Here is a 24,388-nt window from a genome sequence, read left to right on the forward strand (position 1 = left end):
ATGACATAAACTTGCCCTAGATTTCATAAAGTATTAAGTTTTATTTTAAACACTGATTTTCGGTGATATGGGTAATCTCACATTTTCCTTTGAATTGAGTTAGTAATCATCTTTATCAGCTAACCCACTCACAGGGATGTTGTAAAGGAACCAGGTTATATTTCTAAGTGTCCTGGGCTTCTTTTGAGAAAGGTTACTGTGACAGGCAACCTTACTGACTTCTGGCATTAGACTCAAACAGGCAGTCAGATAGCAGAAGGATATTCAAGCAAGCAGGAAGAAAAAGGCTTATATTGTATATGTTATTTCAAACAAAGATACTCAGATAAAGGCAAAGAATAGTCTAGTTTTAAAAAAATAAAACAGTAAAGTAACTCAAAGAAAAGAAGCTAGATATTAGAAAATAACCTTAAGTAAGAGGAAGAGGTTGTTGAGACAGCTTAGCAGAGACAAAAGGCACTGAAGAACAGAGTCATCCATATTCCCACACTGTAAGATAAGGCAGATAAAAAGCCAATTAAACTATGTACAGATTTTTTTTTTTTTTTTTTTGAGATGGAGTCTCACTCTGTCGCCAGGCTGGAGTGCAGTGGCGCGATCTCAGCTCACTGCAACCTCCACCTCCTGGGTTCAAGCGATTCTCCTGCCTCAGCCTCCCGAGTAGCTGGGACTACAAGTGCATGCCACCACGCCCAGCTAATTTTTGTATTTTTAGTAGAGATGGGGTTTCACCACGTTGGCCAGGCTGGTCTCGATCTCTTGACCTCGTGATCTGCCCACCTCGGCCTCCCAAAGTGCTGGGATTACAGGCATGAGCCACCATGCCCAGTTATGTAGATTTTTTGAAGAAATAATATAGGGAAGATAAGTTGGCTGGCTTGTCTAACCAGCAATGACAAATGATTTGGTTTTCTATAAAATTTTTTTCTACTGAATATATGCTTGTGTAAAGTGTATTATTAACATTGTTCACCTCAAATTCCCTTTCCTTACCTGAAGCCACCATGTCGTCCTTTCTTTAGCATGCTGTTTACTCTATATTTGGTGTTAATGTTATTCTAAATAAGTCAGCATGATAAAAGCCATATGAAGAGAGAGATTTCTTATACAAAAGCTTTAGAAAAGCTTTATTTCTTACAGAGAATACCTTATGCTCTGGAAACTTTATATTGTTAGCAAAGGAATAACTGAGACTATTCCCAAATTTACATTCTATGCCATGAGTCTGGTTTTTAGTTTCTTTCATAGGTATGGCTTCAGTGTACAATGAATACTGTGGTGAATGATATGCAGACAGTCTATATTTTGGACATCTGCTCTGCCACTGCGGCAAACAATGAATCATTAACTTGCTTTTCATGCAAAGTTTATAGTGCCAGATTCTGTTCTAGATTTCACTGATTATTGCATTATTTAACAAAGGTTAATTAAATTACACTTACCAAGGAAAAAAATAAAAACTGTGTTAAAAGAGCCTCTGCGACCTAAACTATTTCAAATTTTCCATATTTCCCATTTTTGAAAATTGCCTAGGATAACATTGGCTGAGACCAGTTCTGTAATACTGACAAAGGCAATTGTTCTGGAAATGTATAGATGCCAAGACAAACAGCACATAGTCATCAAAAACTGGAAACTGATAAAGTATATGTTTAGTTATATGACACTATGTCATATAACTAGAACATTAAAAACAATCTTGGAATTCTTGTATGGTTGAAATTATAAAATAAATTATGAAAATGTAATACATATAATAGCTTTAGCTATTTATTCTATTAAATCAAAATAATGAAGGTAAGAAGGCAGTTACCTAAAAATAAATAGTATCAAAAATAAATACCTTTAGTTGATTGTTAAAAGAATCCATTTCTGATAGCTTAGATGCAGTTTCTTTTTCAAGAGCATCTAACTGTTCTTTAAGTCTTTGGCATAATTCTTCCTTTTCTAATGATTTTTTATGAAGTAAACTGACCCCTGAATCTGAAAAACAAACATCAGACAGTTTACATTTTGCAGAAGTTCGTATGTCATTACCAGCATGCCATTTACTGTTTGGTCACATTGATGTAACTAGACCAATACGAAGGATGTATACACATAATGTAGACCAGTACAAGAGAAAACACTCAGTTGTTATTTCCACTTCCCAGATTATATGCTGGAAAGAGCATCAGAGGAAATGGTTATAAGCCTTGGTTCTGCATTCAAAAGGACTAGGACCTGAAGTGAAATTCTACTTTAGGAAAGATGCTTCACCAATCGAATCCTCAGGCTTTTCATCTATACAATGAGCATAATGCTACATTAAATGAGGTGATGGATATAAAGCCATTGTATACTCTGGTCCACAGTTAATACTCAATTAATATAAATTATAGTTACAGTAGCTTTCCATTTATTCTTAGTGCTCCCAAGAACAGGGAAATATTCACAGCAAAGATTCAATAAGTATTACTAACTGGATTATTTAGTAACATTATTTTAGGAGGTAAGAACAGAAGGTTTCATTTTATATTATCTTTTTTTACATATTCATGCAGTGATGAAGAAACCAGATGGAAACATATAATGCGGAATACATTACAATAAATTAAAATAGCAATATTATCTGTTTAAATGTCTATTTTTAACTATCATATTTTTAAAGTATAGAAGTACAAAATTTAAATGAAATGAAACATACAGAGTAAAAAATTAAAAGGCCTCAATTTCAACTGCAAGTTCATCCCCCTTTTAGGCATTTACATTTAGATGTGTAGATACTCAACTTTTATTTCCATGGGTTTTAATCGAATCATATTGTCTGCATTGCTGCGCAACTTGTTTTGAATTAGTAAGGTATCTTATCAATCAGGACAAACAGATCTCGTTCATTCTTTTAAATTGCTCCATAGTAGTCTACATTATGGCTACTGCATAATTTATATTACTACCTTTCTGACTGGTATGGATAGATGTTGGTCTGTACCCACTAATCAACATCTACCCATTTCCCCCTCCCTCTAACCCCTGATAACCACTCTTCTATTCTCAGTTTCTGTATAGGAGTTCAACTTTTTTTAGATTTTATATCAAAGTGAGGTCACGCAGTATTTGTCTTTCTGTAACTGACTTACTGCATTTAGCATAAGGGAGTGCAAATATCTCTTTGAGACAGTAATTTTGTTTCCTTTGAATATATATTCAGAAGCGAGATTGCTGGATCATACAAGAGTTCTAGCTTATTTTTTTAGAAAACTTCATACTATTTTCCATAACAGCTATACCAATTTACATTCCAACAGTGTACATGGATTCCCTTGTCCCCACATGCTCACTACCACTCGTTATCTCCGATCTTTTTGATAACAGCCATCCTACCAGGTGTGAGATGATATTATATTTCAATGTGGTTTAGATTTGCATTTCCCTGATGATTAATAATGTTGAGTACCTTTTTAAATACCTCTTTATCATTTTTAGGTCTTCTTTGGAGAAATGTCCACTCAGGTCTTTTGCCCATTTTGAAATTGGGTTGTTTTTTGGTATTGAGCTATATATATTCCTTGTATTTTGGATATAAACCACTTATGAGATACATAGCTCACAAGTATTTTCTCCCATTCCATAGACTGCCTTTTCATCTTGTTGATTGTTTCCCTTACTGTGCAGAAGCTTTTTAATTTGATGAAGTCCCACTTGTTTATTTTTGTTTCCTGAACTTTTGGTATAATACCCAAAAAATCATTGCCAAGGCCAATGTCAAAGAGCTTTTGCCAATGTTTTCTTCTAGGAGTTTTACGGTTTCTTGTCTTATGTTTAATCCATTTTGAGCTGATTTTTGAGTCTGGTATAAGGGTCCAATTTCATTCTTTTGCAGGTGGATATCCAGTTTTCCCAATACTATTTATCGAAGAGGCCATCCTTTTCCCATTGTGTCTTCTTGATACCCTTGTCAAAAATTAGTTGACCATATATACTTGGGTTTATTTTTGGACTATTCTATTTCATAAGTCTGTATGTCTTGTAATTGACAAAAAATTATACATATATTGTATGCACGTTGTTTTGAAATATGTATACATTGTAAAATGGCTAAGTTGGGCTGATTAACATATGCATAATTAAGCTAATTAAAATAATGCATATGTTAATTAGCTGGGCTCTATTCTTTTCTGTAAATCTATGTCTTTCGTAATCAACAAATAAAAACTTGTATATATAGTATGCATGTTGTTTTGAAATATGTATACATTGTAAAATGGCTAAATTGAGTTAATTAACATGTGCATTACCTCACATACTTACCACTTTTGTGGTGAGAACACTTAAAATCTATTCTCTTAGCAACTTTCAAGAATACAATGCACTGTTATTAACTACAGTAACCAGGTTGTACAATAGATTTCTTGAACTTACTCCTCCTATCTAACTGAAACGTTGATTTCCTTTGAGCAAACTCTCAGTGATCCCATTTTCTCCCACCAGCCCTGGTAGCCACCATTCTGTTCTCTACTTTTATGGCTATATACACTCTACAAATAAATGAAATCATACTGTACTTGTCTTTCTGTGCCTGGCTTACTTCACTTAATGTAACATCTTGCAAGTTCATCCATGTTGTCCCTATGTCTGTTTTTATGCCAGTACCACACTGTTCTGATTACTATAGCTTCATAATATTTGCAAACAGGCAGTGTGATGCTTCCAACTTTGTTTTCCTTTCTCAAGATTGCTTTGGCTATTTGAAGTCTTCTGTGATTCCATATACATTTTAAAATTGCTTTTTCTATTCCTTTGAAAATGCTATTTGAATTTTAATAGAGATTGTGTTGAATCTGTATATTGCTTTGGGTAGTACAGATAATTTTTAAAATATTAATTCTTCCAATACGTGAACATGAAGTATCTTTCCATTTATTTACGTCTTTTTCAATTTCTCCCATCAACTATAGTTTTCAGTTACAGATCTTTCCCCTCCTTGGTCAAATTTATTCCTAAGTATTTAATTATTTTTGATGCTGTCATGAGTAATATTGTTTACTTGATCTCTTTTTTGAATAGTTATTTGTGTAAAAAATGCAACTGATTTTTGTATGCTGATTTTGTGTCCTACAACTTTACTCAATTCATGTATTAGTTCTAAGTTTTATTGAAGTCTTTAGGGTTTTCAACATATAGGATCATGTCATCCGCAGACAGGGATAATTTTACTACTACTTTTACAATTTGAATGTATTTTATTCCTTTTTCTTGTCTAAGTAGTCTTGCTAGTACTTCCAGCATTATGTTGAACAGAAGTGGTGAAAGTTCGTATCCCTACCTCATACCAGATCTTAGATCAAGCTCATCCAACCTGTAGGCCATGGGCCGCATGCGGCCCAGGATGGCTTTCAATGTGGCCCAACACAAATTCATAAACCTTCTTAAAACATTATGAGATTTTTTTAGCACTCATCAGCTATCATCGGTGTTAGTGGATTTTATGTGTGGCCCAAGACAACTCTTCTTCCAATGTGACCCAGGTAAGCCATAAGATTAGACACCCCTATCTTAGATGAAAAGTCTTCAGTTTCCCCCCATTATGATAGCTGTGAGCTTTTCATAAATGGCCTTTATTATGTTGAAGAAAATTCCTTCTATATCTGTTTTTTTTTAGTGTTTTTATCATGAAAGGATGTTAAACTCTGTCAAATACTCGTTCTGTTATTTATGGAGATGATCACGTGGCTTGTAGATTTTTGTCTTTCATTCTGTTAATGCACACGTTAAATTTTGACAGAAATTGCCAAACTACTATTCCAAAAAAGCTGTTATCAACTTATGACACCAACAATACCTGTTTCTGCAAACCCTCATCTATACTGGATATTATCGATCTTTTTTTCATTTTTGCTAACTGGCAAAAAAGAAACCTGATTGTTATTTTAATTTGTATTTTCTTGATAACCAGTGAAGTCAAAGAAACATCTTTTATGTTTCTGGCCACAGTCTTGAATTGTTAGGTCTTATCCTTTGCCTGTATTTTTCTATTGGGCGGTCTTAATTTTTGATTTGTAGAAGCTCTAAATTATTGTATTACATGTACTTCAAATTTTTTAGTGTTTATGCTGTCTTTCATTATGATGTTTTCATTTTTAATCATCAAATCTGTATTTTTCTTCATGACTATTGTTTAAAGAGACTTTCCTCATGCCAAGATTATAACATATTTTCCTGTTTTATAATAGTTTTTGTTTTTATGTTTAGCCTCCTAATTTATCTAGAATTTATTTCTGTACATAGAGAGCGGTAAAGAGCTCCCCTGCAACTCTTTCAGATAATCCACTGTCCCTCAAATCACTTACTGAAAGCCCATCCTTTCCCCAATAATGTTAAGTGCCAACTTTATCTTATCCTAGGTTACCATACATGCATGGGCTTTTTTCTAGACTCTATTCAATTCCATTGTTCTACTTTTCCATTTCTGACCAATAACACACTATTTTAGGCACTCTAACTTTCATATCTTATGTTTTGATATCTGATAGGGTTAGTCTCCTCCCCCCTACCGAAGTTTTTCTTTTTCAAGTTTTGCCTAACCTTGAACAATTTATTTTCTAGATGAATTTGTCAGTTATCTTGCCAAGTTTCATTTAAAGAAACCCAAAAAGAACTGAATATATGAATTAGGAAAGAACTGACATAGTATTGATATATAGTATAGTATAGCATAATATTAAGCTAGTTCATTTAGGAACACAAAATGTCTCTAATTATTCAGGAATCTTTATTTTTTTATTTTGTTTTGAGACAGAGTCTCACTCTATTGCCCAGGCTGGAGTGCAGTGGCACCATCTCGGCCCACTGCAACCTCTGCCTCCTACGTTCAAGCGATTCTCATGCTTCAGCCTTCCAAGTAGCTGAGACCACAGATGCGTGCCACCACCCCTGCTGATTTTTGTATTTTTAGCAGTGATAGGGTTTCACCGCATTGGCCAGGCTGGTCTCGAACTCCTGGCTTCAACTGATCTGCCCACCTCAGCACCCTAAAGTGCTGGGATTACAGGCATGAGCCACAGTGTCCAGCCTATTCAGGAATCTTTCACATCTATTAGCAAAGTGTTATAGCTGCATATTTCTTCTTCTTCCTTTTTTTTTTTTTTTTTTTTTGAGATGGAGTCTCGCTCTGTCACCAGGCTGGAGGGCAGTGGCGCGATCTCGGCTCACTGCAGCCTCTGCCTCCCAGGTTCAAGTGATTCTCCTGCCTCAGCCTCCTGAGTAGCTGGGACTACAGGCATGCGCCACCATGCTCAGCTAATTTTTGTATTTTTAGTAGAGACGGTGTATCACCGTGTTGGCCAGGATGATCTCGATCTCTTGACCTCGTGATCTGCCTGCCTTGGCCTCCCAAAGTGCTAGGATTGCAGGCGTGAGCCACTGCACCCGGCCCATATTTTTTCTTTATTCGTAACAATGTGTATCACTAATAATGCATGTTTTAATACCAAATTTGATGATATATATGAGCACTATGTTGGGTAACTGGAAAATAAGACAAAGAAACAACATGGTAGTACAGCAGGCTTTACAGTCAGACATGAATTTGAGTACTATGATTGTACCATCCTGGGTAACTACTTAATCTCTCTGAACTTCAGTCTTCCTGAGCTGCACCATGGGAATAATAACTATACCACAGGGTTATTGTAAAGATTAAAGGAAAGAATGCATCAAAACTGACTCACACAGTGCTTGGCACATGGCTGGTAATCTTAAATGGCAATTGTTATAGAGAGAGGAATCTAAGGAATACAAGGTACTTTTCAAAGCCCAAACAAAAGCTTCCTATTTTGAATTGGACTATGGCTAAATAAATAAATAGGTAACAGCTGCACTGGATTACATTCCACAGAGAAAGAACAGCCCCATCACGTCCTCAGTAAGACATATTCTACATTTTACTCACAATTCAAATAGGAACAATGACAACAACGATGACAATAATAAAGATATATTTCTGCCACTGTGCAGATCAGGTGGGTTGGCTCGCCCTGCCTCTGGAATGCCTGTGTAGGGGTGAGGCGGGGGCTAATATACTTTGAACAGAAAAGAACCAAGTATAAGGAACACTGTCTGAGCAGGGACATGGACAGACCACATCAGTGGAAGGCAGGAGACACAATAAAAATAGTTCACAAGAGTGAATTTTATTTCTGATATTTCTTCCATGTGAAGGGCCCTGCACTAGCCCAACAATCCCAGCTTCTTTCCTTCCTTTCATTAACTAGTGAGCTCAAGATAAAGACCTAGGAATGTACAGCCTAGACTTCTCCTAGCCCTCGCTCTCTAGAGACTTAACTGCCCACAGGAAACCTGCGATCTACTTTGTTCATGCATCCAGTGTTTTATAGGTGCAACTATACCACCCACAGATAAACCATGCTGCCTAGAATCAGCTTCATCAATAATGAGGCAGTGATTCGGTTTCTCATTTGTCTTGCTCCTTTGCCTTATTTCTTAATTTGTTCAGAACTTGCACAAAGAAGAGATTACTATTTATTGGACTGCGTAAACAGCCAAAAGTATAATAAAGAGACCTACAATGAAATAACTGACATGATAGAGACTCAATGAGTGACATTTAGGATACTTTAGTCAGTTGTAACACAACATCTGCAGGTTTACTTTTCTTTAAATAAACCTTGTTTCTGCTACGCTTTTATTGGTATGGTATCCAATACAGGGAATTTTTTTCAGTTTTCTCATTGGGACCTGAGCAAAAACAAAAACAGTTACAATCCCATAAATTATCCTGGAGGCCGGGCACGGTGGCTCAAGCCTGTAATCCCAGCACTTTGGGAGGCCGAGGCAGGCGGATCATGAGGTCAGGCGATTGAGACCACGGTGAAATCCCGTCTCTACTAAAAATACAAAAAATTAGCCAGGCACGGTGGCGGGCACCTGTAGTCCCAGCTACTCAGGAGGCTGAGGCAGGAGAATGGCGTGAACCCGGGAGGTGGAGCTTGCAGTGAGCAGAGATTGCGCCACTGCACTCCAGCCTGGGCGACAGAGTGAGACTCTGTCTCAAAAAAAAAAAAAAAAAAAAAATATCCTGGAATGTTTTGTTCCACAGGTGTCAGAGGGCCAAGATGGTAAAATTCTTTGTATGAAGCACAGAGTTAGATAATATAGAGGGTCTGCGCAGGGCATACCATCCTGCTTAAGCCTATGACTGCTGCATGTTAACACCCTAGAATCCCAGGTGCGGCCCCAACCGTAAAGCCTCCTCCTGAACAGTTCTTTAAAATCAGTGCAGGACTTTTCAAAATGCACATGTAGTCTTGTGTTACAGCCAAATTTATATCTTATAGTCTAACACTTTATTTGATATTTCAATTATATACATAAAAATATCATCAAGATATGAAGTCATACCACAATCATTACTATTTTATTTTTATCTACTTTTTATCACTAAAAATGCTCTAACATCTAGGATATTTTTCACATTATTTTGAAACTTTAAACTTATAGGCAAAAAGTGTTATTTATAACAGAATACTTTTTTTAATTTTAAAAAAGTAACAATGTGACTGATACAGTCATTCAGAAAAGGATAAAAGTAATCAAACCTTAAGAGACTTACCAGGTGTGTTACTGAACTGCATGTTTTTAATTCTTTCATTTAATAATTGCTTCTCAGGTACCAGATAGACAAGCTTATTCTGATATTCCTTATAAAAAGAAAAAATAATACCTGATTACAATGTTATAATATTGTCCAAGAGTTTTTTTTTGAAAACTTTAAAACAGGATTTACTCATCTTCGAAACTTATTTTAGAAATAATACATAGTTGTAAACTGCTTACAACTTATGAATCAACTAGAATGGAATTATGCCAAGAAATATTTAAGCCAAAATCAATTTTGAGTGACTGGCTGAAATTAAAACGCAGTGAAGAAAGCCTTTGTAAATGGGGTGTGTCTAGAAGCCTACAATTCTCAGCTTACTGATGAGTGACAGCAGACCTGTGCTAGATGGTATGTGTAAGCATGCCATGACACTTCAGGATGAATATGTGTCTATCAAAGAGGGACTAAACACTGGGTGCGGTGGCTCACGCCTGTAATCTCAGCACTTTGGGAGGCCAAGGCAGGTGGATCACTTGAGGTCAGGAGTTCAAGACCAGCCTGGTCAACATGGTGAAACCCTGTCTCCACTAAAAATACAAAAATTAGCCAGGCGTGGTGGTGGGTGCCTGTAATCCCAGCTACTCAGAAGGCTGAGGCAGAAGAATTGCTTGAGCCTGGGAGGCAAGAAGTTGCAGTGAGCTGAGATCATGCCACTGCACTCCAGCCTGGGTGACAGAGGGAGGAAAAAAAAAAAAGAGGGACTAAAGACTAGGAAAGCAGGTTTAAATCAGACAGAAAATATTTTTGGCTTTTGTTTATCTCTCCTGTAACAAAGCAAAAAGACTGACTGATTAATTGCCAGTCCATGCAGTAAGAGAAATTGGGTAAGAGAACTCCAGAGATGCAGAATGCTTCCACGGCCCCATTCTGCAAATAGTAATTACTGAACCAGACCCTGCTGCACAAGTAAAGAAGAGAATTACCAGGACCCCAAGGGACATATTCAAGTTCTCATCATAATTTTAAAAAGAATAACTTTAAGTCAAAATTTCCTAAAATTAGTAGCAATAACCTTATTTTAATGTATGTTATGGTCTGAATGTTGGTATGTCCCCAACATTCATATGTTGGAACCTAACTCTCAATGCAGTACTATTAAGAAGTAGGGCTTTAGGAGGCTCCACACTCACGAATGAAATGACTGTCCTTATAAAGGAAGTTGAAGGGACTGCCTTACCCTTTCTGCATGTGAAGACGCAGCAAGAAGGCACTAGTTTTAAAGGAGACAGCAAGCCCTCATCAGACATTGAATCTGCTAACACCTTGATCTTGGACTTCTCAGTCTCTAGAACTATGAGTAAATAAATTTCTGTTGTTTATAAATTACCTAGTCTAAGGTCTTTTGTTATAGCAAAAGTAATGAATTAAGAATGCATAAACATTGTTAAAGAGTTAAAACTCAAAGTGATAAATGTCCACTTATGTATATATATTTGGCAAAACTTAACCAGATGTCTAGCAGAGTTTTAGTAGGTCTATGGACTTCCTGATATTGTATACAGGATTATGTGTATTTAGATCACAAGCCTATCAAAGACTCAAAGGTTACTGACCCCCAAAACAAAACTCTATTAGAAAAACTGTTTTTGTTTTTTTTTTTGAGACGGAGTCTCGCTCTGTCGCCCAGGCTGGAGTGCAGTGGTGCAATCTTGGCTCACTGCAAGCTCCGCCTCCTGGGTTCACGCCATTCTCCTGCCTCAGCCACTCCGAGTAGCTGGGACTACAGGCTGTTTTGTTTTGAGATGGAATCTCGCTCTATCGCCCATGCTGGAGTACAGTGGTGTGATCTTGGTTCACTGCAACCTCTGCCTCCTGGATTCAAGCGATTCTCCTGCCTCAGTCTCCCGAGTAGCTAGGATTACAGGCATGTGCCACCACACCCAGCTAATTTTTTTGTATTTTTAGTAGAGACAGGGTTTCGCCCTGTTGACCAGGCTGGTCTCGAACTCCTGACCTCAGGGGATCCACCCGCCTCGGCCTCCCAAAGTGCTAGGATTACAGCCGTGAGCCACCGCGCCCAGCCCAGAAGAACTATTAATTGTACATGTTTAAGAACAATTTAGCAGTGAAGGACTTACCTGAAGTTCCTGTTGAAGTTGCTTGATTTCCATAATTTCCAAGTCACACTGCTTATCCAGAACTTCCAGCTCGGTCTTTTGAGTTTGCTTTTTGAGTCGGACATCCTGAAGTCTGCCTGAGATCTGCTGATGTTTGCCATTCTATAGGAAGATCATATAAATATATAGTAACATAAAATGCTAATAGAAAATGTTTCTACAAGGAGAATAATATTTTTAGTTAAATTTTAAAATCTCAGTTACCATTCATATTCATCCTGAAATAAATGCCTAAAACCAAGTGGAATGTGTTTCAGAGTTGTGTCTGCTAACCCAAGTTATTAGTGGGAAACACATCATTCTGAGTGCAAGAGCCCATGTGTTAGTATGGGAAAGCAGAAACAGAACACATTGAATTTTTTTCTGAATTCCACATTAATTAGACAATATTAATTAACAATATTAATATCAGAGACACTCTCAAAGAATGATGAAGAGGAATAAATGTTTGCATGTGATGCTCAGCATTACCTTCTCTGAACTTCTATTTCTACCCTAAATATTGCCATCTAATTTCCTCTAATTAAATAGTGCCCAGGAGGAACATTTTGGCAACAGTTCTGTTCTATACTAATATTCTTCTCCTTTTTTTCTCTTCTTCTGTGAAGAAATCAAACCAAACAGCAGAGATCCTCAATGGGACCTAAGAAGAAGGGTGACGTGGGGGATTATGGGCTGAACTGTGTCCCCCAAAATTTATACGTTAAAGTCCCAAGCCCCAGTACCTCAGAATGTGACAATATTTGGAGACAGGGACTTTAAAGAGGTGATTAAGGTTAAACAAAGTCATATAGGTGGACCCTAATCCAATCTAACTGGTGTCCTTATTAGAGGTGGAAATCTGAACACAAAAGGCACCAGAGAGAAACACTTTCATAGAAAAGACCATATAAGGACACAATGAAAGATGGCCACCTGCAAGCCACCAAAAGAGGCCTTGCAAGAAACTAAGCCTATGGATACCTTGGTCTTAGATCTTAGGAGCTGTGAAAAAATTAATTTCTGTTGTTTAAGCCACCTAGCCTATCGTATTTTGTTACAACAGCCCTACCAAACTAATACAGTGGAGTGAGGGGAAATGACATCCCAGGTTAAAAATCACTGATGATGAAAAGTTTTACTGAAGACTATGTTTCATATTTGAAATACATACACTGAAAGGAACATGTGTATCGCTGCTGGAGCTCACATTCTTATCCTCAACATGGGATACGTATAGGCTCTGGACCTTTCCAGACTCTGCACATTCACCTGTGTTACTGTGCTTCGTGTGATGCACCAGTTCTTGAGGGAAAAACAATCAATCTTAAGGTCTCTTCCCATTATATATAGTCAAGATGATATATATATATATATATATATATAAAAATAGTGCAAAAGAGTTAAAAGTTTTTTACAACTGTTTTGTAGTACTCTGGCATGATTAATACTTGTGGTATGTATGTCTATCCATTTGAAGGCATAAAATAATATATTTCTGACTAAAGATATTGTGATGATTTAAAAAATAATTTTTTATGTAATTCAAGTCATCAACCAAATAAAATGTTAGACTATGATCACACAAGATCTAAATCTGGCTCTACTACATGACTAGGTATGCATTTTTGCAAAACCCTACTACATGATCAGGGTAGGCTCATGGGATTCTAGGGTTGTGGCAGAATAGTGCCAGATCTTTTATATCTTCTCACCACACATTTCAAACAAAGTCTTTTAACAACTTGACCCTCTAACGTCTGATTGGTAAAAACTGCTTAGTGGCCAGTATTAGCTAAGAACTACAATCCTGCAGAACTGGAACTGTAAGAGATCATTTAGGTCAGCAGTTTCAAATCAGTTGTCTTTTTAATAGTAGAATCTTTTTTTTCTGGAGCAAATCTTGAGTGAAACCCCAAGAAACATAAAGCACATAAATGTCAAGCTTCTCTGTTGTGAAGTGTGGGAAGAGTTGGGGAGAGATCACTGTTCTGCTGCCTGAGCTTCCCCTCTCCTGCCTCTGCTTAGTCCTCCTCAGACCATCTTACAGAGACCAATCTGAAAACTGAAAATCACTCAACTAACACAACTCTTCATTTCATACAAGGGAAAAGAGAGGCACAGAGAAGGGAAATGTCTTGCCCAGGAGTACATGGTTCATCAGTATCTGAACTGATGCTACAACATAATTCTCAGCATTGTGAGTCATTATCCTTTTCTCAGTAAACCATATTGTACAGTCTGTTTATATGAAAATGTGACTATTTAATGACATTAAGACATAAAACTAATTCACGAGAGATTTTAAAACACAATTATATTTTTCTTTTTTTTTTTTTTTGAGATGGCGCCTCACTCTGTTACCTAGGCTGGAGTGCAGTGGCGCGATCTTGGCTCACTGCAACCTCCACCTCCTGGGTTCAAGTGATTCTCCTGCCTCAGCCTCCCGAGTAGCTAGGATTACAGGCACCCGCCACCACCCACCACGGCCAGCTAATTTTTGTTCGTTTGTTTGAGATAGAGTCTCGCTCTGTTGCCCAGGCTTGAGTGCAGTGGCACAATCTCGGCTCACTGCAACCTTCGCCTCCCAGGATCAAGCAATTCTTCTGCCTCAGTGTCCCAAGTAGCTGGGACTACAGGTGCACACCACCACTCCGGGCTAATTTTTGTATTTTTAGTAGAGATGGGATTTCACTATATTGGCCAGGCTGGTCTCGAACTCCTGACCTTGTGATCCACCTGCCTCAGCCTCCCAATGCATTGGGATTACAGTGAGCCACCATGCCCAGCCCACAGCCGGCATTTTTTTTTTTTTTTTTTGGTAGAGATGGGGTTTCAGCATGTTGGCCAGGCTGGTTTTGAACTCCTGAACCCAGCTGATCCACCTGCCTTGGCCTCCCAAAGTGCTAGGATTACAGGTGTGCGCCACCATGCCCGGCCCACAATTACATTTTTCAACAGGTAGCTCTATCATCATTCAGATAGATTTCACTTAAACTTCAGCCATACCAGTGCTTCCAACTCAAGATGAAGACTCTTCTTTTTAGAGTTTAACCTGACAATTTCTTCCTGTTCTCTATTCTTTTGATTGAGAAGCTCCTGTCGCCGAATTCTCTCCCATTCTAAGCGACGTTGTCGTTCAAGTTCCTGTTTTGCTGCCTGAAAAAAAAGGAATTAAACTTAATTTTTAAATTAAAAATTTTGCATGATTCAAAAACTGGGAAGACAATAAAAGTTAGGCAGAGTTTAGCACTTAGTGCCTACAGTGCCTAAGGGTAGCTAGGCAAATCTAGTTTTATTAATGGGCCTAAAGACTTCCAAAAAAGTAGCTTCATCTATCATATTTTCTGATTTCTTCATGAGATCTTTTTTTTTTCCCCCAGACAGCATCTCGCTCTGTCACCCAGGCTAGAGTGCAGTGGCACCACCTTGGCTCATGGCAACCCCTACCACCTGGGCTCAAGTGATTCTCCTGCCTCAGCCCCCTAAGTAGCTGGGATTACAGGCACATGCCACCACGCCTAATTTTTGTACTTTTTGTAGAGACAGGGATTCACCATGTTGCCCAGGTTGGAAGACCATCCTTTTGTTACAGTCATTTTTCTCTTAATAAGTTACAGAATGACTTCATAAATATAAATGTTAACAGGAATAATTTCCCCTCTATGCTGGTATCTGGGAGACAAAATTCTATTTATATTATTTCAGTGTGCAATAACTTTCTGTGCTCCACCCCAGCCCTTTAAAACACAGCCAGTTCTCCTAAGGACCCTTCTTTCCCAGCAACACTATCCCAAAGGCCTGTGCAAGCCCATCCTCTTGATTCCTCTCTAGAGAGACTTTCAATGCCCAACTCTCATCTTTCTGTCTCTCCAATTCCTTGGACTCTTAATCTGGATCTTAAACTTGCTTTCGTCTAATGACTTGCTCAGCTGGCTAACTAACCTTAGCTCCTCACTCAACTTAGCTCTGCAGTCAATCCTCCTTTGATTGAGATATCACCTGCAGAGGATGCTTTCTCTACCACTTACCAGTTCTGAAAACTCCTTATAAGCAAGAAGCCTCTTTCCCTCCTCAAGGGAAGGAAGGATCAGATTTGTATAGGATAAGAATGAAATGATGCAGAGCAAAAGGCAAAACAAAGGTTCAAAAAATAAGCATTTTTTAATCAAATGAAATACAGTCACTTATTAAATGTAATGATTTTCTTAAGAAATAAAAAACTTAAAAATAACCTCTCGTCTTTCTATCTCTTTTCTCCTTTCTTCCTCTCGTTGTCTCTCCAATTCCCGTTGCTTCTCCAAGCGTTTTTCTAATTCAAGTTGTTTCTTCCATTCTTGTTCTTGTAATTCTCTCTGTTTTCGTTCCCACTCTTCCTTTTCTTTCTGGGCTTTACGTTCTGCCTCCCTCTGTTGCTGCTCCATCAAGGCTTGGCGTCGCTTCTCCAGCTCCATGTTCCCCCGCTCATAGTTGGCTTTCCGTTTGTCCTCAAAAGTAACTGAACAAGGTATGCCTATCAGCATCCACACACATGAACAGCCTACAGAACCTGTAATCTAGTTTCTATATACTTATGCCTTGTGATCATTTGAGTGCTATCAGTATTTGAATACTTCTCCTAAGGATAATTTTAACTCAAATCTAAGTGTAAAAATATCTACTTTCTTCAAGGATATTCAATTTTAGAAAAACAAATTTTTAAGTTTGAATCCATTCAAGAGAGAAATAATTTTTATAAACTTGCCAATAAAAATACTTTTTTGGTTGGGTGTGGTGGCTCACGCCTGTAATCCCAACACTTTGGGAGGCTGAGGTGAGCAGATCACCTGAGGTCAGGAGTTCAAGACCAGCCTGGCCAACATGGTGAAACCCCATCTCTACTAAAAATACCAAAAATTAGCCAGGCATAGTGGCAGGCACCTGTAATCCCAGCTACTCAGAGGCTGAGACAGGAGAATTGCTTGAACCCAGGAGGCAGAAGTTGCAGTGAGCCGGGATTGTGCCGTTGCACTCCAGCCTGGGCAACGAGGGAAAAAAAAAAAACAACTTTTTTTTTCTTCTTCAAGGACAATCAAAGCTGTGTGGTTATACATTATTTTTTATGTCATTAACATCCTAATATATTAAAACAGCTACAAATGTATTCTTTCAACCAATATTTAAATTTTAAAGGTAAAGATTTCATTACAAAGTTTGCTCTAGTAACTCAGCCTAAAGTAGGAGAAATACTTTAACTCTGATGTCCATAATCCTGTCAAATACATCTAATTGTCTCTTCTTCCTTCATACTCTTCTCATTTTGACCATCTTAATCAATACCAAAATACATCCCATCTATCAAATAGTTTTTTCTCATATAGCACATAAAATATTAAAAATATAAAAATTCTAAATATTCCGTTACATTTAAAGGTAGAATTTAAAAGAACTCAGTATAAATATACAACTTTGACACTCAGTGATACCTGGTAATTTCTTCTGAGGCTCCTCTTCTTGCATCTTCTGATATGAAGGTAGAGTTCCATTAATGGAATCAATTTGCTTTCCTCCTCTAAAAAAATCAAACAACAAAGTTAGCATCATGTAGTCTGGACATTTTCAGACTAGATTACACAGACTACCAGTGATTACAGCAATTTGATATTGGGGATACAGTATTAAAGATATTTAAAACAGTTTGGTATGTCATCACAAAATACAGTAGTATATGGATATTCAAGACAGAGAAATCTGGATTCAAATCACGGTTCAGCTAATTTTTGTTCTTGGGCAAGTTTTTCTTTATCTCTTTAGTCATTAGCTTCCTTATGTATAACATGATGAAAACACATTCACTTCTTTTTTTTTTTTTTTTGAGGCAGGGTCTCGCTCTGCTGCCCAGGCTAGAGTGCTGTGGCATAATCACAACTTACTGTAGCCTTGAACTCCTATGCTCTAGTGTTCCTCCTGCCCCAGCTTCCAGAGTACCTAGGACTACAGGCACACACCACCACATCTGGCTAATTATTTTTATTTTTGTAGATACGGGGTCTTACTATGTTGTCCATGCTGGTCCTGAACTCCTGGCCTCACGTGATCCTCCCATCTCGGCTCCCAGTGTTATGATTATAGGCGTAATCTGCCATGTCTGGCTCACACCTACTTCTAATATGTACCCTTTTCCAGTATAACTCGTTGAATACTAAAATCAATGGCAGTGCAAATATTTAACTCTCTTCTAAATCACATCTGCCAAGTTATCAAAACCATAGTTCTCCACCTCCAGGCACACTCACCTGAAAGATGGAGGAACAAGCTCAGGAGGTAAAGTCAGTGGTAATGGCTGTCCAGCTTTGGCCATGTCAGTAAGGTGCATTGCAAGAATAAACTCTTCTGCTTTTAGCTGTCCATCACCATCAATGTCAGCCAGAGTCCTAAAGAAAATGTTAAAATTCACAACTTAATAAAGTCTATTTGGAGTAAAATATTGCCTTAAAAGTTCAATTTTTTATTTTATTTTATTTATTTATTTATTTATTTATTTATTTATTTATTTGAGATGGAGTCTAGCTCTGTCGCTCAAGCTGGAGTGCAGTGGCACGATCTCAGCTCACTGCAAGCTCCGCCTCCTGGGTTCATGCCATTTTCCTGCCTCAGTCTCCCGAGTAGCTGGGACTACAGGCGCCCGCCACCACGCCCGGCTAATTTTTTGTATTTTTAGTAGAGACGGGGTTTCACCATGTTAGCCAGGATGGTCTCGATCTCCTGATCTCGTGATCCGCCCGCCTCAGCCTCCCAAAGTGCTGGGATTACAGGCATGAGCCGCCTGTGCCCGGCCAATTTTTTATTTTTAAAAGAAGGATAATGATGGTAAAACTGCTGGGTACGCTTATTTTAGTGAAATGTAAATACGTACATTTACGTAACTCACTATTGAATGTAAGTATGTAAGTATGTACATTCAATAGTGAGTTAATTTTTACCCCTGATTTTCAAGACATAAAAGAGAAGGAAGAAACTTTGAAACAGAAAGAGAACTAACTACCCCTTCTGAGAAAGTGGCTTGTCTTACTCCATGGTTAATTCACCTACCAAATCACATTTACCTATATTAAAAATGAGATATTCTCTGATTCTCCATAGAAGGGATTAAAGAAAACAAGTTTTTCTTGTAAAATATAGTCATGAACTGCATAATGACCTATCGGTCAACAATGGACTGCATTTATAATGGTGGTCCCATAAGATTATAATGGAGCTGAAAAATTCCTACCACCTAAGGACACTGTAGCTGTCATAATGCAATGCATTACCTATGTGTCTGTGGTGATGCTAGTGTGAACAAACATACTGCACTGCCAGCTGTAGAAAAGTACAGCATATACAATTATGTACAGTACATAACACTCAATAACAATAAACATCTGTTAATATGTTACTGGATTATGTATTTACTATACTTTATTTTTATTGTTATTTTAGAGTGTACTCCTTCTACTTACAGAAAAAAAAAATTAACTATAAGACAGCCTCAGGCAGGTCAGGAGAAATTCCAGAAGGCATTGTTATCATAGGAGACAATGGCTCCATGCGTGTTATTGCCCCTGAACACCTTCCAGTGAGACAAGATGTGGAGGTAGAAGATAGTGATACTGATGATCTTGACCCTCTACAGGCCTAAGCTAATGGGTGTCTTTGTGTCTCAGTTTTTACCAAAAGTTTAAAAAGTAAAAATAAATTTTAAAAACAAAAAAAGAGCTTAAAGAATAGGATATCTTTCTGTACAATGTGTTTGTGTTTTAAGCTGTTATTACAAGAGTAAAAAGTTTTAAAAAATTTAAATGTTTATAAAGTTAAAAAGTTATAGTATGCCAAGATTAATCTATTGTTGAAGAAAATATTTTTTGTAAATCTGGTGTAGCTTAAGGGTACAACAACATTCTGCACAATTACATTTGCCTCCAAGCTTAATACTAACTTTCAAATGGCTGCTTTTATAGAGCATCTCTGAGTCACAAACTTTTACAGAAACAGTATCTTTCTTGTAATAGGGGAGGGATAGTTTAATTAATTAATGTATAGTTAAATTAATCAAATGTAATTAAGGGACAAACTTACCAAATAGTAGCTAGCTGAGTTTGAGAAAGATTTGACTGAAGAAGGGCATTTCTAGCTTGAAAACCTGATTAAGTAGGGAAAATCATAAAGGAATTCTTTAGCATCTTTAAAGTTATGCATAACAAATTAGCTGTATCTGTAAAATAACAATGCTACTAGGGTATCCTGGGAACTTTTAACATCAAAATGTTTTTACCACGTGCTAGGTGCTAAGCATTCAGTAGTAATCAAACCCAGTCACTGCCCCAAGGAATTTTAAATCTAGAATTAGCGGTATCAAGTGCTCTCCCCTGTCTTTTCAGCAAGATAATAATACATACAAGTGGCTAACATGAAAGAACAAGACATCAGGCACACAGAGTATTAGAGGCCAAAACTGTGGGCCCTCTTGTACTCCCAGCAGGTGCAGCACTTCCCACTCCTAGGTGACTGAGCTGTAAGTAGCAGAAGAGTCAGGCGCTACTCTGGGTTCAGCCTGAGTCAAGGCCTGTCCAAAACAACTCTTACACAAGAGATTACATCTGCCAACACTGCCTCAGCAACAGCTCCAACTACAACAAAAGCCAGCCAAATGCAGCTAGATTTATTGTCCCACTAGGGTTTCAACATAGGACTTGATAATCAAAGCAACCATGTATTACAACATGCAGCTAAATGTTTATATTATATAACTTTTAAAACATTTTCATTCTATTTTTTTAATCTGGACATTTAACAAAAATCACATAAAAACACTGGAAATTAAACTCACAGCCTCGCCCTATTAATTACTCCTCAGATTTCACTTAGGAAATTTGATTTGAGGAGGTCTTTGTGTTAAAAAGAAGATTCTTCTAAATAAGAGAGATGGAAGGCTATTTCAAACCTGAAAAAAAGTTCAAAACTACTATTTCAGCTTTTGGACCAAAAAAAGATCTTTTTGGACTGAAAGAAGATCCCTTAGCATCAGGCAATAGAGCAAACAGAAGAGAGGAGGAGGAGGAATGTAAATGGTTAAAAATCATACTCGTGGAGGGCTTTATATGTGTGAGGCAAAGTCTGAGTAATACAAAGGGCCATAGAGAGCCAGCAGAGTATCTTACTTACTAAGTAAAACTCATTTGAACATGTACACTTTTAGTCAGCCAAGCCTCTGGATATCCTATATCCTCTGCTTAGAATGCCAGACCCTCCATTCTTTACTTTGTAGTCTATCCTCTAAAATCTGGCTCTAATCTCTTTTCTTCTGTGAAACATTCTCTCTTATATCCTTGGAGTTAGTCACTTTCTCATCTATATTAATCACAGCACTTTTAAACAAGTAACCAAACACCTTGATTACATAAGCTCTTCATTATATGGGCTCTTCAAAGGTATGAACCATGTCTTGCTTCTCTCTGTATACCTAAGAGGAGAGTGCCCAGAAAGTATGTGATTCAGGAAACAGTTATATCAATGACTTAATCTAAATAAATTTTTAAAAACTATGTTTAGTGGGAGAAGAGAAGGAAAAAGGGGAAAAACAGACTAGTGGACAGGCATGGTGGCTCACGTCTGTAATCCCAGAACTTTGGGAGGCCAAGGCGGGTGGATCACCTGAGGTCGGGAGTTCGAGACCAGCCTGGCCAACATGGCAAAACCCCATCTCTACTAAAAAAAATTAGCTGGGCGTGGTGGCGTGTGCCTGTAGGAGGCAGGAGAATCACTGGAACCCAGGAGGCAGAGGCTGCAGTGAGCCAAGATCACACCACTGCACTCCAGCCTGGGCGACAGAGCAAGACTCTGTCTCAAAAAAAAAAAAAAAAAAAAAAACAAACAAAAAAAAACAAAAAACAGATCACCAACTCCTATACTTATTGAACAAAACAAACATATAAGTCCAGGTTAGCCTCATCCTCATGTTCTTGGGGCTCACGCTCAGCTAAAGGACACCAGCAGCAACTACTCTTTTTATAGAAAGCCTTGTCTTTACCTACAGATATATAGCTTTACCCTTGTAGGTCTCAGAATAATAACGACATTCTCTAAAAAAACACCATAATACACAACCTTCGTACAATGTGACATATACTAATGAAGTTACATTAGGGATCATTTCCCCATGGTTGGCTCCCCATTCACTGCCCTTCATATTCCAATGCAAAATCACCTCTGTTTATACTGTTATATTTACAGTACTTATACAAAGTGTACTACTCTTAAGTGTGCTGCCTAATAATTTTTTTTTTTTTTTTGAGACGTAGTCTAGCTCTGTCACCCAGACTGGAGTGCAGTGGCATGATCTCAGCTCACTGCAACCTCTGCCTCCCAGGCACAAATAATTCTCTTGCCTCAGACTCCAGAGAAGCTAGGATTACAGGCATCCACCACCACGCCTGGCTAATTTTTATATTTTTAGTAGCGATGGGGTTTCACCATGTTGACCAGGCTGGTCTCAAACTCCTGACCTCAAGTGATCCGCCCACCTCAGTCTCCCAAAATGTTGGAATTACAGGTGTGAGCCACTGCACTCGCCCTGCCTAATGAATTTTTACACAGGTATGCACATACACACCCGTATCAAGATGCAGAATGTTTCCAGCAACTCAGAAGGTTTGCACATGGCCCCTTCGCCACACAGTAACCACATTATTCTGATTTCTATCACCATTAATTAGGATTCCTGTTCTTCAGCCTCATATAAATGGGTTAAATGGTACGGTCCTTTTGGGCTGCTTTCATTCAATACAATACCTGTGAAAGTCATTCATGCTGTTGCATGTATCAGCAGTTCATTTGGTTTTATCACTTTAAAGTATTCTGTTACGTAAATATACTGTCATTTATCTATTCTCCTGTCGATGAACATTTAGGTTGTGAACATTTTTGTACATGTCTTTTTCATCAACTGTTGTTCAGTTGAAAACAAATAACTTCTTATTAGAGAGATGGGGTCTCACTATGTTGCCCAGGCTGGACTCTTGGGCTCAAGCAATCCCCCTGCCACATCCTCCCAAGTAGCTGGGACTATAGGCACATGCCACTATGCCTAGCAAAGAGAAACTTTTTTTTTTTTTTTGAGACAGAGTCTCATTCTGTTGCCAGGCTGGAGTGCAGTGGCATGATCTCAGCTCACTGCAACCTCCGCCTCCTGGGTTCAAGCAATTATCCTGCCTCAGCCTCCAGAGTAGCTGGGACTACAGGTGTGGACCACCATGCCCAGCTGATTTTTGCATTTTTAGTAGAGATGGGGTTTCACCATGTTGGCCAGGATGGTCTCGATCTCTTGACCTCATGATCTGCCTGCCCCGGCCTCCCAAAGTGCTGGGATTACAGGCGTGAGCCACCGCACCCGGCCAAAATTAACTTTTTAAATGCAAAATGTAGGGCACAAAGAAGTTAATTTTTTCAAAGAATAGGAATTATGACTTTAATCTCCAGTATGGTTCAATACCATATTTCACAGAATCTAAAATTCCGCTGGCTATAAGACATACTATTATTTTATGAATAAGAAAGAAAGCACTGCTAATAAAACTATGACACAGTGCTAAGGCATCACTAATTGTAGCACACATCCTAATTTTAGAGACATTAAAATGTAAAAAAAAAAAAGTGTGTCAAAAAAAGCATACCTTGTTTCATGCAATTTGATAACATTACAGAAAATCTGTTATGTAACATGAAATACATGTAAAAATACAAAGTATATATGTAAGCTAAGAAGTATAATAGGTCACCCATGAACCTACCACCCATCTTAAGAACTAGATTACTACTAAATGCCTTGAATCTATCTGTGTTCCTTGACTTATCTCCATGCTTCCACAAGAGGTAACCACTACCCTGAATTTTGTATGCATAATTCCCTTGCTTTAAAAAAGTTATCACATAGGTATGTACCTTTAAATAAAATACTGTATATTTTTGCTTGTCCAATCAATTCCAAAAGTCTTACTGCCTGTTCCCCTGCCTCTCTGTGTAACTACAGACCCTAGACTCCTATTTCATAGACTACTTTTCATTCTCCAAATAGGCCATGTATTTTTGCTCTTAATTTCTTCTTTGTCACCATCAAATGCCTCCACGTTCAATCTCTGTCGAAATCCTAACTTTTTCATGGAGCTTAAATGCTCCCTTCCTATAAGATACCTCATCTGAACTCTTCAGCTTTAATATATCCCATTCTATGTTCCTTAGCACTTAAAGCTCTATTATTTTTAAACACTTATTTTACTCGGTCCTAAATCATAATTTCTTGCTGAATGAAGAGGGAGTGGGAAAGTTAGAAGGTGGGAACTCCACTTGTAAAGTTAGAAGGTGGGAACTCCTCTGTTTATGTCTCCTTTGCTGTTCTCAATTAGTACAGTTCGGATGACGTTCTGGCCTGGACTCAAATGTTTTACAGTGAACTAAGGCCAAGTTTTACAGTCACATTTGGGTTAGAGCATTAAAGGGTGGGCAATGCTCACTTGAGGTTATATAAACAGAGAAAAAGCCCAATGCAGAGGAGGATTCTCAGGAAAAGTGAGCTGAGGCTAAGTTCCACACACTCTCTCTTGTGACCTGTGGCTCTCCA

General features: G+C 38.0%; 1 protein-coding gene across 9 annotated transcripts in view; it reads right to left on the reverse strand.

The window, feature by feature from the left end:
• Positions 1–24,388, reverse strand: part of ITSN2 (intersectin 2) — a 157,129-nt gene that overhangs the window by 83,116 nt on the left and 49,625 nt on the right. For 5 of the 9 annotated variants that reach the window (XR_004027042.1, XM_030800230.1, XM_030800231.1 and 2 more), the window contains 9 exons: positions 19,852–19,915; positions 18,030–18,167; positions 17,220–17,305; positions 15,990–16,252; positions 14,764–14,913; positions 11,737–11,877; positions 9,611–9,698; positions 1,844–1,983; positions 409–489 (listed from right to left, as the gene is read on the reverse strand). Coding sequence is in view for 8 of the 9 variants with exons in the window: in XM_030800230.1 (XP_030656090.1) it covers positions 409–489; positions 1,844–1,983; positions 9,611–9,698; positions 11,737–11,877; positions 14,764–14,913; positions 15,990–16,252; positions 17,220–17,305; positions 18,030–18,167; positions 19,852–19,915 (1,151 nt within the window). In the remaining variant the exon portion in view is untranslated. The remainder of the gene's footprint in view (positions 1–408; positions 490–1,843; positions 1,984–9,610; positions 9,699–11,736; positions 11,878–14,763; positions 14,914–15,989; positions 16,253–17,219; positions 17,306–18,029; positions 18,168–19,851; positions 19,916–24,388) is intronic. The other 4 variants (XM_030800234.1, XM_030800233.1, XM_030800237.1 and 1 more) reach the window with 1 other exon arrangement.

This window comes from Nomascus leucogenys, chromosome 19 (genome assembly GCF_006542625.1).
Source record: "Nomascus leucogenys isolate Asia chromosome 19, Asia_NLE_v1, whole genome shotgun sequence".
Taxonomy (NCBI): domain Eukaryota; kingdom Metazoa; phylum Chordata; class Mammalia; order Primates; family Hylobatidae; genus Nomascus; species Nomascus leucogenys.